General features: G+C 38.2%; 2 protein-coding genes and 1 non-coding gene across 11 annotated transcripts in view; 1 reads left to right on the top strand and 2 right to left on the bottom strand.

The window, feature by feature from the left end:
* The window catches only part of LOC146455157 (uncharacterized), a 2,359-nt gene extending 80 nt beyond the window's left edge, over nt 1-2,279 (bottom strand). Inside the window, exon 1 of the mRNA XM_085094591.1 lies at nt 1-2,279. This exon is cut by the window's left edge and continues 80 nt beyond it. Within this exon, the coding sequence (XP_084950717.1) occupies nt 64-2,082 (2,019 nt within the window). The 5' untranslated portion in view covers nt 2,083-2,279 and the 3' untranslated portion in view covers nt 1-63.
* Nucleotides 1-12,500, bottom strand: part of LOC146455152 (BTB and MATH domain-containing protein 36-like) — a 129,240-nt gene that overhangs the window by 18,837 nt on the left and 97,903 nt on the right. For 2 of the 9 annotated variants that reach the window (XM_085094610.1, XM_085094609.1), the window contains exon 2: nt 4,077-4,346. The exons of 2 other annotated variants lie outside the window; for them this stretch is intronic. In XM_085094610.1, coding sequence (XP_084950736.1) covers nt 4,077-4,346 — 270 coding nt within the window. The remainder of the gene's footprint in view (nt 1-4,076; nt 4,347-12,500) is intronic. 5 more of the 9 variants (XM_085094613.1, XM_085094612.1, XM_085094604.1 and 2 more) reach the window with 3 other exon arrangements.
* Nucleotides 8,996-9,068, top strand: Trnag-acc (transfer RNA glycine (anticodon ACC)). The gene has a single exon. It is a non-coding gene; the product is annotated as a tRNA-Gly (tRNA).

The raw sequence follows: 12,500 nt of genomic DNA, 5'->3' as shown, positions 1-12,500 counted from the left end.
CTATAAATACAAAAATGGACAATAGATATTAATTAAAATAGTAGCATTGAAGAATGCTACCGGTTAAACAAAAAGTTTCGCACGTATAGAGTCCGTTTGAGTGTTCAAGCAAGGCTTAAGTTTCTTGATGTACAGCATTTCAAATACCAAACAATCAAATTTGCTCTGACACTTTCTCAAGATGTTAAAATGGCCCTGATTCAATAGGTGTTTGCTCCCGTGAGCTTCAAGAAAATGTTTGCCAATTGCCGAGTTCTTGTGCTCAGCAACGCGTTGAAAAAGGTGTCTGGCTGTATAGCCGACATAATCTGCATCGCACAGATCACATGAAAAATAGTAAACAACGCATTGCTGATTCACAATCGACGGCTTAACTTCCCTAGGCTTAAGATCATGTTCTAATTTCCTACTAACAAAAACTGGCTGCAATATGGGGCCAATCTTATTACTTAGGTCGTTAAATTGCCTGCGAACCGCATTGGCAGCTACTTGATCCTTAAAAGGAAGGATAATTCTGATCTTACGACCGCCTTCAGGCTTCTCTTCCGCTGCCTGTTCCGATACATTACGAAGAAAATTACTAATGATGGAATCTATGAGAGCCCTAGGATAATCTAGGCGACTGAAAATTGAGCGCAATTTGTTACATTCTAAATTGAAAGCTTCTGTTGTGGAACATAGAGCGTACGCGCGATGTAACATTGTTTTCACTAAAGACACCTTGTATCGTTTGTCGGTATGGCTATGGTAATGCAAGAGTAAGCCACTGTTCGTTTGTTTCCTGTAAACTTGAGTTTCAAGTTTAGTCCCACACTTGATGATTTCAATGCCAATAAAAGGAATCCTACCACTGACAGGGAGTTCCATTGTAAATTTCATGCTGGGATGGAGACCATTCAGAGTATTGAGAAACTCAGAGGCAGCGTCACCACTAGGCATTTTAGCCAGGGTATCATCCACGTAACGTTTGTACAGGTCAGGCATCAGACCATCACGGGAGAGCTTCTCTTCCAGGTGACACATAAAAACATTAGCCATCAGAGGACCAAGAGGGGAGCCCATGGCCACCCCATCAGTCTGTTCGTACAAAAGACCATTGAACTGGAAAAGCTGGTTGGTTGTAGCAATTTCCAGTAATTTGGCAAGCTGATCCTTCTGCAAGTTAAGGCCGTAGGTCTTGTTGAACCAATCGTTGGTGAACGCTTTGTGGACTAGGATGTTAATCGTCTCACTCAAAGGTACGTTGGTGAAAAGTGATGTCACATCATAGGAGACTAAGATGTCATCCTCATTCACGGAAATGGTACGGATTTCATCAGCAAAAGCAAAGGCATCAGTGATTGTGTAGTCATTGATGGAGAGTGGCTTAAGTTTCTCTTCGAGCCATTTGGCGAGATTGTAATTGTAGGCGCCAGTTGCTGATAAAATGGGTCTCATACTCAGTGTGGCTTTATGGGTCTTCGGAAGGCCATACAAGTGTGACAATCTGGAACTCTTCGGAGAAAGCGAGTTAGCGATCTCTTCAGGTAGAATTTGACGTAAGGCTGTGCGCAACTCTTTTTCTTTCTGTAAGAGCGGGTGGAAATGTTGAGCTGGACGTCCACGCCTCTTTGGTCGCTTTTCATCAACATGTACGAACTTAGAAGTGTTATCGATTGAAGCAGCGCTTAGAAGACGGATGTATTCGGTCTTGTCCATTACCACTACGCCAGAACCTTTATCAGGCTTGGTGATTATGATGTCGTCACGTTTCTTCAAGCGATTAAGAGCATTCAAAAGAGCCTTTGGTGGTTTGGGGCTTGTATGATGGATATAGTTCAAGGCGATTGAGCGTAGAGTTGAGCTTGCCAGTTCCTTCTCAGAATCATCCAACAACGGCTCTATTTTCCAATATGCTTTCTCAAAGCTCGCATGTATGTCGATGGGCGAGACCTTTTGTGGTACTGAAAACTTCAGACCTCTGCAGATAAGAAGCTTCTCGAAGAACGTAAGGCGATAAGAAGATAGGTTGTTTATATGCTCATTGACATCAAGCTTCTTTGATATTAATCGCGAGATTTTGCTGACATGGCCCTTCATCATTTCTTCGTACTGGTTGTTGCGTAGAACACTCAATGTTCGCAAGATGGCGATGAAGCGAAGCAAAGAGCATTTATCTCGGAGATCTTTGTAAGCATTCTGTACTTCTTCTCTGAGGTGTTTGAGCTGGGAGAGTTTGAAACTCAATTCCTCTTCGATGACATCCTTTTGATAAGTTTCTGAAGATTTCTTCCATTTGCGTGCTCTTATACGGTCGACTTGTGCGAAAGTTGGTGTAACACCAAAGATGATCTTAAGCCTAGGGAAGTTAAGCCGTCGATTGTGAATCAGCAATGCGTTGTTTACTATTTTTCATGTGATCTGTGCGATGCAGATTATGTCGGCTATACAGCCAGACACCTTTTTCAACGCGTTGCTGAGCACAAGAACTCGGCAATTGGCAAACATTTTCTTGAAGCTCACGGGAGCAAACACCTATTGAATCAGGGCCATTTTAACATCTTGAGAAAGTGTCAGAGCAAATTTGATTGTTTGGTATTTGAAATGCTGTACATCAAGAAACTTAAGCCTTGCTTGAACACTCAAACGGACCCTATACGTGCGAAACTTTTTGTTTAACCGGTAGCATTCTTCAATGCTACTATTTTAATTAATATCTATTGTCCATTTTTGTATTTATAGCCGCAATCTTGCATTTTTAATTTCACTTGATAATGATGTAATGTACATCGAAACGTCGTGTTTTTTAACCTTTTTATAATGTTTTTACGAAATGTTTTATCGCAATTTTTTATAGTCAAATGTTTTTCTAAGTCTTTGCTTCTTCAAAGACAAGGTCAGGCAGTTTAACAATATTAAAGTGTTTGAAAATTGGACTACAATGTGCATGAAATTTGGAAAAAATTAACACTTGCATTGCCCTCTTTTTTAAAATGAACAAGGGCTGGGTAGTGGAAGAATAGGTGTTACCCCCAGAAATTAGACCATAGGTTAAGAAGGGATATATTAAGGCATAATATAGTTTAACCAAAATATCTGAATTCACAAAACAACAAAGTTTAGAAAGAATCCAGACATTTCGCTGAACCTTTTTCGCAATATAGCTTACTTGAAATTTCCATGATAAACTAGAAATATTATAATACCTAGATATTTTATTGAGTACTCTTGGTTTAAGTTTATGCCATTAAAAGAGAGTGTGACATGAAATGGTAACTTTCTTTGTGGAGGGTGGAAATGACAAAGTTTGACTTATCAATGAAAGTTAACCCAGTTTCTGTAGCATGAAGCAACTAGGAGCATGACTACTCTCCCCTTGGATGGGATGTTATACTATCACAGGGTAACTAGCAGCAGTATGTCGCCGGTACCCATTTATGCACTTGGTGAAGAGAGACAATGTGCAGAAAAGTTTCCTGTCTAAGGAAACAACAGGGCCGGCAATGCAGAAACCAACGTAACCTCGTTAACCACCCACCCTCCGATTTTCAGACCAAAAGTCCAATTGCAACTGGAGTTTTATTCCATTTTTTTTAATTGGCTGCTCTTTAACGGTGTTAGTTCTAGTTCCCCAGGGTATCTCCTGGCGACCAACCGCTGGACAAAGAGCTTGCGGACTTTGGGTACGAGATTGGCTCCAAAGCTTTATCATTTACATGCAATGAAATTTACATTACGCTGCTCCTCTCTCAGTTTCAAAATCTGGAACAGGCTAGTCTCAGACTTAATTCTTTTGTTTCTTAGGAGTCGCATTTCACTAGTTTTGTGCTAAGAAAAGTTAAAAGAATAAATACTCATGTTTAAACTTTTGGGATTTTGGGCCTTCATACCATCAAACATTTGACCCAATTCAGTTATATTTCGACAAAAGCCCATTTCGAACAGGATGCACTCGTGATAATTTTATTGCCTTGAAAATGTCCGGCTACCCCAGTAGGCTAGATTTCCAAAATAGTAAGGAAGTCGTGCACGTGAAAATTTAATTTAATTAAATTCTAATGTAATCTTATATAGTTTACTGACTATTAAGAACTCACTAGTTATTAAAACTGGTTCTTGTAGGTGTTGGTCACGGTAGATGTACTTCAGAACGTCAAGCACTTCATTTGCTTTCTTTTCCGGCAATGGAATCTCATTAGAAGTGGCTTCTTTGAATTGTGACTTCAACATGGCCTTAAACACAGGCGAGTTCATACTCAGTATCAAGCGATGGACATGAAACTTCTCATTTTCAACCTTCAGGATCAAGTCGCTATCTTCCCATGGCTCTGAAAACCTGTGTTTCACTACTTCTCCTGCTGCGCCTGCTAAATTAAAAACATAGAAGACCTTAAAATCCGACAAGGGTTATAGTCATTCTGTATTTCCCAACCTTGTATTGACGGTTTGTAGAATGGTTGAATACGCCCTTGACTGTGGAGTTTGTTACGTGCCTGTCAATCATGCCTAATATGAGAGGCACTTTTAATAGAGTTCGCGCTATATCTAAAGGAATCATTATCATCTTTATTTTTTTTCAACTCGGAATCCCTTTCACAAAAATGCTCTTCCAGAGAGCCGTGTAAAAGATACAATAAGTCATACAATATGGGAAATAGGAGTACAAAATAGTCTCATAGACAAGCATTAATGAATAAATTACAAATATAATATAATATGTAAAACATATAATAAAACAAACAACAGGAGATAATTAGAACAATGATGTATAGATAGGAGACAGAGGTCTTAAATATACACGAATAAATTACAAACGTAATAAAAATGATTTCAAGTTTGTCTGACCTTTGACCTTACCAGACAGACTATTCCAGAGAAACAGCCCTCTATAATGGAAAATGGTTTTTTTTTCTTCACATGGTCTTGGTACAAATTAATTGTACGTTGAGTAATGAGTTTTAAGAATACAAAGAGTTTGTGCATGAGAAAATTTTAGTTAAACGATTGGGCATAGTTCCATTAGTCAGTTTATACACTATTGTGGCTCATTGCCTTATCCTTCGTGTCTCAAGATCATCGCATCCAAGTTCATCCAGTGTTTCAACCGACCGTCTATCATAATTTGACAAGGTTAATACTAGAACATCTGTTTTGGAAGACCTGCAGTCGGTCACACATCCCACTCCCACAGCTCCCCCATACTGAACTACAATAATCGAAGTATGGCAATACAAGGGAGATGTACATTGTAATTAATGTTTCACGAGGTATGAGATGTCTAACACGCGTTAGAGCTCCAATTCCTCCAGAGACTTTCTTAGCAATTTCATCTACATGATCTCCCCTCGTAAATAATTGATCTATTTCGACACCAAGATATTTATATGATTTTTCCCTTATAAGGTATTCAATTCAATTCATTTATTTTGCCATTAACCAAAAAAATACAACATAAATACATTAAAGATGATACACAATATTCCTACTATGTATTACAATATTCCTACTAAACTATTTACAAGATGAAATGTGTTAAAGGCTAGGAAGCCTATATAGAAGCTTGGGAATTATTAACTATAGGCTTCCTGGAACTATAGGATAAACCATAGAAGTTAAGGGTACTGAATGAAGGTAATGGTGATTTACTTGTATATTGAATTGATGCTCGAAGTGTTTTATCCTATATTGACTAGCTACAATCATATAGTTGGCCTTTATCACATTTACGCTAAGTTTATTAGTTATTAGTCAAGAATGAATTTCATGTAAATCATGGTTCATCAGGGTTAATTCATCAAAATGTGCAACAGTTAAGCTGGTACCATCTGCATACATCCGCACTTCAGAATAGAGATCACAGGATGGAAGATCGTTAACGTAAAAGAAAAAAAGTAGCGGACCAAGAATTGAGATCCCTGTTCCGCATTTAATAATATTTATCTTTTGTACTGCTATCTGACATTACACCATCAACAAACGTTTTCTGAGTTCTTCCAGTGAGGTATGAAGCAAATCAGTTTAGATATAATCAGATGGTTGTTTTGACGTGAGTGGCAGCTGAGAAGCTAGTTTCGGTCAAATTTCGATGATATGGAAATTAAGTGAGAGCATTCGCTCTTTCTTTTGGGATGGTAAAATTGTGTTGTATATCTTATATTATTTTTAGATGTTGTACTTAGGTTATTACCCAATAAAGTTTTAATCCCTTTTCACCTCTTTTTATGGAGTTTGCACGAAAGTACATGCCAAAATATTCTTCTTTGGCAGATTTAATATTAAAGTCGACTCTATTACTAACACTTTTGTAATCCACCCAGCTTTCTCCTGTATTGAACCAATTAGCTATTTTTTTTAGCTTGTCTCTTTCAAACAGTAGCTCCTTTAATTCCGAAGTAAGCCAAGGAGCTTGTCTAACACGCACCCTTTTGCGCCTGAAAGGAGCATGGAGATTACAAATGGATAGAAAAGTTTTTTTCCATATCTTCCAGGCTAAATTGGGATCATGATAAATGTCAATACTTTTCCAGGGGATTGACATAAGATCCTCTCTAAACAGTCTCTATTCTGTCTCGATTTGATAAGTTGCTGTGAACCTCACTATGAAAGCGAGGCTAAGTGAAAAACTTTTCATATGAACATTAGTTTTGTTTGCATATGAATGAAAACTAATTTTCATAATAAAAACTATGCACTAAGCCTCGCTTTCATAATGAGATTCAAAGCAACTCGGAAATAGCCTATTAGATTATGATCACTAATACCAATCTCTGAGACTCCATAATGGGTGAAATTGGAGGCATCATTTGTCAAGAAAAGATCTATAATATTAGATAAATCCTTTGTAATTCTGGTCGGCTGATCTATTAATAATTGTTGGAATTGAAACACATTACATATTGCAATTCAGCAATTTTAAAGCCCCTAGCCTTAGGAAGAGTAAATGACGGATTTAAGTTGATTTCACGCAGGTCTATCACTGAGGAAGTGTATATTTCAAGATGGCATTCTCTGCAGCTAGGCCGATCTCCTGGAAATTTCGTGTGAATGTGGGCTAATTCCAGCCAAACTGTACTTTCTATCACTTGCACAAGAAGTTTTGATTTTTCCTAACACACGTCATCAACCTGACTTCAACTTAAGGTTACTGATAGGTTTCACGGGTGTCTTCACGGAAATCTTGCGTTCGCACAATTCATTCGATGAAACCACGGAAAACTAAATCACTTTAAAGCTTATTAATTGAAGATTTCAAAAATGTCAAGGTTTTTTAATTTTATTGGATAAATAAGCGATCAGAGGCCTGCAAACTCAATATTAGCGACGTGTGCTGAACTCAATTACCCACTCTCACGTAAAGACGCACAACCAAACAAACTGCACAATATCAATCAGGAGATAACAGGCTGACAAACTGTGTCGGGCTTTTTCTTCATTCCTGTTAGGGCTGGTTATGAAACTTTACCATGAAAACAATGGTGCTGCAGTTTATGTTGGAAGGGCCGCGACCCTGCACAATCCTTTGTTTCAAAGTTCACACCACAGTTGAATATCTTAACAAAAACATTTCTATTGGTCATGCAGTTGCTTCTACACATTCCAAATTCTATTGTTGTTTGTACAGGGTCAAGGCCAAAAAGGCAAACAAAAACATATAACAAAGAAGTTTGTCAGGTTTCATAACCAGTGCCTTCAATTAACTATGTGTTCATATATGAGAAAAGCAGTCCTAAAGTTGGACAATGGAACATTTTTGTAGTCGCATCAGGAGTTATCACGTCACGGAAAAAAATATTTTGAATTTCGTTAAAGCCCGTCACAGCTTGACACATTAATATCTGAGGAACATTTTAGCCAAATTTCGTTGAAATCTGGAAAATCTAATCACCGTATTAATTCATTTGAGGATGCGGAATTCGTCTTAAAACAAACGCCGTGTTTTCGCCCTTGAAACATTTTCGGAGTTTTCTCACGTCATCAAAATTTTTGTCAACACGCTCATGCCGCTGGCCAATCAAACACAAAGAAGCATTCCCTGTGGAGTTCTATTAAAAACAATAATTTAAATTCGTACAAGAGCATTTAGCGTTTAAAAGCAGAGCTCCGCGCGCGCTGAAGGAGCACGCACGGAGCCCCATTTATAAGAGATTTTGGTAAACCATGAATGCGAAAACTTTTAGTTTGGGTTATGACGTCACTGTCCGTCCGGCGTACGTACGCTCGTCCGCCCCTCTATGTAAGCCATTGTGAAATGCCACATTCAACCTGTGTGGCAGCCCGCTTTTTAGTTTTTTTTTTTTTTCGGCGGGAAGTTGCATCGCGAAGTGTATTCTAGAAAAACAAAAAGGAAAACATAATTTTGAAGACGACAAAATACAAAGTCGGGGGAAAGAGAATGGCGACTAGCGGCGGGAAAAACAAATCGACTGCCACATCATCAGAATCTTGAAGTGAAATCATTTTACTCCGATCCGGCGCCACGAAACGTTGGATATTTCCTCTTGAAATGAAACGTTTCGCTCACTTAACGTTGTAAAACGAAAGAAAAAAATCAGCAATGGAATAAAAGGACTGGTTATTCTCAGAAGAGGTAAGCATATCCATGTAATTTTGTTGACAAAACTTTGCTGGTTTGTTGTCTTCCAAGATATTGATCTCTTGCAGTATTGCCATGCAGTTTATTTAGCTAAATACGACTAGCTTCATAGCAGTCTTTTGAGCTCACTTGTTTGGTCCATGTTCATTATTTCTCTTCGAATTTAATTTTCTTATCTCGTCCAATTTTGCCTTCCAGCAGCTACAGAAAGAGAAAGACGACTAGCGGCGAAAGAAATAAATGGACTCTTTTCAGAGGCCGCACATCATAAACAGCAGCTGAACCAGCAATGGAATAAAAAGGACTTGTTATTCTCCTTATAACATAGAGGGGAAAATTACTAAATGCTGATTGGTCGAGACAGAGGGCATTTTTAGTTAATTTTGCTTTCAACGAGGGCAAAATTACTTACTTATTACCGCCGGCCGGTTAGCTCAGTTGGTAGAGTGCCGGACTACCGTGCCGGAGGTCGCGGGTTCAAACCCCGGCCGGACCACCACTCAGGGTCTTTAAATAACTGAGGAGAAAGTGCTGCCTTTGCTCTGACATCTGCAAATGGTTAGACTTTCTAGTCTTCTCGGATAAGGACGATAAACCGTAGGCCCCGTCTCACAAACCTTGTTTGTAAATAACTCTGTGGGACGTTAAAGAACCCACTCACTGTTCGCAAAGAGTAGAGGACGTAGTTCCCGGTGTTGTAGTCTGGTCTTTGTGCGAATATTTCATGGTTGGGTGGAAAAATGCTCGGAGATATTAGCTGCATTAAGCTACTCTACAATCCGAGGGTAAATAAAGATTGATGATGATGATGACTCACTCCTGATTGGTCGAGCACCGAAAATACTTGCTCGTGATTGGCTGAGCACGCCATTTCTACATTTAGTTGGTTTCTTTATTTTGTGTAGCAAGAACAACGACATCTTTCAGGTTTTTTGGATTTTTAAGCCGGTTTGTTCGAAATCAAGTGCTACAGCTAAAAGGAAATCCATGAAGGCGAACTTTCCTTTCTTAGAAGAAACAGCAAAAGGTTATTTGTGTCAGAAGTTAAAACTTGATCGGATTTGTTTGGTTGAAAAACCGAAATCATTCATGGACGAGGGGCCCCGCGACCAAGTGCTTTCACCTCGCCACGGCTTCTTCTAACAAACAATAACCGAACAATAATAACAGTACCCGGCTCAGTTTTCATGGGAGGAAGAAGCAGGTCAAATTCAGTGTAACAAATTACTCTGCGAGTTCCTTCTTTGGACCCACGGTTTGCTATTTTAATCGATCTGTGTTCGTGTGATTTTCAAGCAGTAAAAAGCTTCACAGTGCAGCTACAGGTGAATTTGTTTTATTCTCGTTAGTTTGCTCATGAATTAAACTTGTATTTTCTCTCAGTAACTACATGTTATAATAATCAACTTTTCTCGTTTTGTCTGATTTGAAAGTTAAGAGACAGGTGAATTGTTTGTTTGTTTTGCTCACGGGTGGCTGACTGTTTTATATTAACGAAGCGCCTTGATAGTTTTAAAAAATTTTGCCCTCTATGTTATAAACACGTAATCGCAATGAGTCCTCGTAGAATTAAGGATTAATTTTTACTTGTATTTTCAAAGTTTTCGCAAACTAAGAAGTATTTATAACAACAGAAAATACAAATATCAGTTGGATGTCCATTGAACAAAACTCAACGCAAATAACACTTTGAGCGCGAAGAAAACTATCGTAATTCGATAAATAGCCGATCCATTCCTGAATGTTTACCTTCAGTATACATAATATTATGATATTTTTTGGACAATCCCGACTCATAAAATCGTGTAGCTTAGAATGTCAGTTTTACTGAAATGGGTCTTTGGGGTTCAAGAGGATAACTTATTACCTTGTATAACAGGTAGTATTTTTATTGGCATGAGGCAAATTAGTCCTTTATTTACGAATAATCATTGCGATTTTATAACGCTTTTATAACACAGAGGGTAAAATTTTCTTGAAAACAATCAAGGATCTTTGTAAAACAGTCAATAATAAAAACACTCACCATAAGCAAGCAAACAAACAAATTATTTTTTGTTCGTAGCTAGCGTACAAAATAAACAAAACTGGCGAGAAGAGTTCCCATTATACACATGTAGTTAAGAGAGAATACAAGTTTAATTCAGGAGCAAACTAACAAAGATAAAACTTAATGTCAGGTATCAATTAATTGTTCACCTGCGCTGTGAAGCTTCCTAACGCTTGAAAATCACACGAAAATAGATCCATAAAATAGTAAACGGTGGATCCAAAGAAAGAACTTAGGCCCGGTTCAGACGCAGTAATTTACATGATCCGAATCGAATTCGATTTTGGACCGACCCAAGTTATTAATCCCGGCTAATTTTGATTGATACGCCGTACTTCACATGAACTTAATTCATTGAATTCGATTCGGCTCATGTGCAGTACGGCGTTTGAACCGGGCTTAACGGAGTAATTTCTTTCACTAAATTCGACCCTCTCCTTCCTCCCATAAAAAGGACAGTGTTATGCTCGGTTAATTATCATTCGTTGTAAGAAATAGCGAGGTGAATGCACTTAGTCACCATGACTGATTCAGTTAGTTTCTCAACCAAACAAATATCAATCCGATCTACGCTTTTAGCCTAGACACAAATAATCTTTTGCTGTTTCTTGTGAAAGAGTATAGCACTTGATTTGATTTCGTATTTTCGGCTTAAAGACTCCAACTCCAAAGAACCTCAAGGAAATCGTTGTTTTTGGACACAAAATGAAGAAATCAACAAAATGTAGCACTGGCGTGCTCAATCAACGAGAAGCGAGTATTTTCGCCGCTTGACCAATCAGGAATAAGTAATTTGTCCTCGTTGAAAGGAAAATTAAGAAGAAATATCCTCTGTAACAATAAATCATCATTCAGTAATTTTGCCCTCCATATTACATTGTTAATTCGTTATTGCTATTGTTAATGGGCAGTTTGCTGCATATGTACTAAAAATATTTATTAAATTGTCAGCCTCGGATATTGCATTTCTAGCGTTCTGATTGGTTCCCTAAATCCCGGTTATCAGCTCATATACCGTAGTTTGACCTTATATGGAAAATGATTGTCCCAGGTGTCGCTAAACTAATTTTTTTTCGGCGGGAAGCGAAAGTTTCTTCCGAAAAATATAGAAAAAAAAAAAAAAAAAAGAAAAGGAAGAAATAGCAAACAATGCCATCTCAATATAACAACAATAAAAGCCACAAAGTTTGGTATGACACTATTTAATGGTACGTATCTCTGAAGTTTCCTTTAAAATCAAAAAAATTGCACGATTTTACGATTTAGATCACATAAACTTAACAACAACAACAACAATAACAACCGGTAACCTTCAAAAATTTCAGGATGGCTTGCAAATCCTGGCGGTAAGAGGTTAAAACCGATCGAAGAAATTTCTCAAGAAGAGCTTAATGCCTGCCTTTTTGTTTCTACGCATTTATGAGGACTCCAGTTACAAAAGTTCATCTATAAAATCCAACGAGCGGCGTTTCGGTCGCTCGGCACTACTCATCAGCAAAACATTTGCACAAACGTGCACAGCTCTTACGCTTCTCGATAAGCTTGAAGTTTAAAAACTTGCACTGAATGCTTGTCTCAGTGAGGTTGTACCTCGTACACTTGGACTTGCCTTAAGTGTTTTAAAACGTCTGCGAGGAATTCAGTGCAGCGTAAAAAAAGCCGTCCTTGATCTCTTTCTTCGCTCGGCACCACACAGCAAAATATTTGCTCAAATGTGCACAACTATTACGCTTCTCGATGAGCAGGAACTTCAAAAGCACTTGAATGCTTGTCTCAGAAAGCCAGAAAGGTGGTAACTCGTACATTTAAACGTTTCTTGAATTTGAGATGTTCGACTGTGTCCGATCTTCTTCGCTTTCGATTTTTCATTCAACTCCG

Source organism: Pavona decussata, unplaced genomic scaffold, assembly GCF_977016875.1.
Source record: "Pavona decussata unplaced genomic scaffold, jaPavDecu1.1 SCAFFOLD_285, whole genome shotgun sequence".
Lineage (NCBI taxonomy): Eukaryota > Metazoa > Cnidaria > Anthozoa > Scleractinia > Agariciidae > Pavona > Pavona decussata.
The sequence above is the reverse complement of the archived record's forward strand: the minus strand, read 5'-3'. Positions and strand labels throughout refer to the sequence as shown.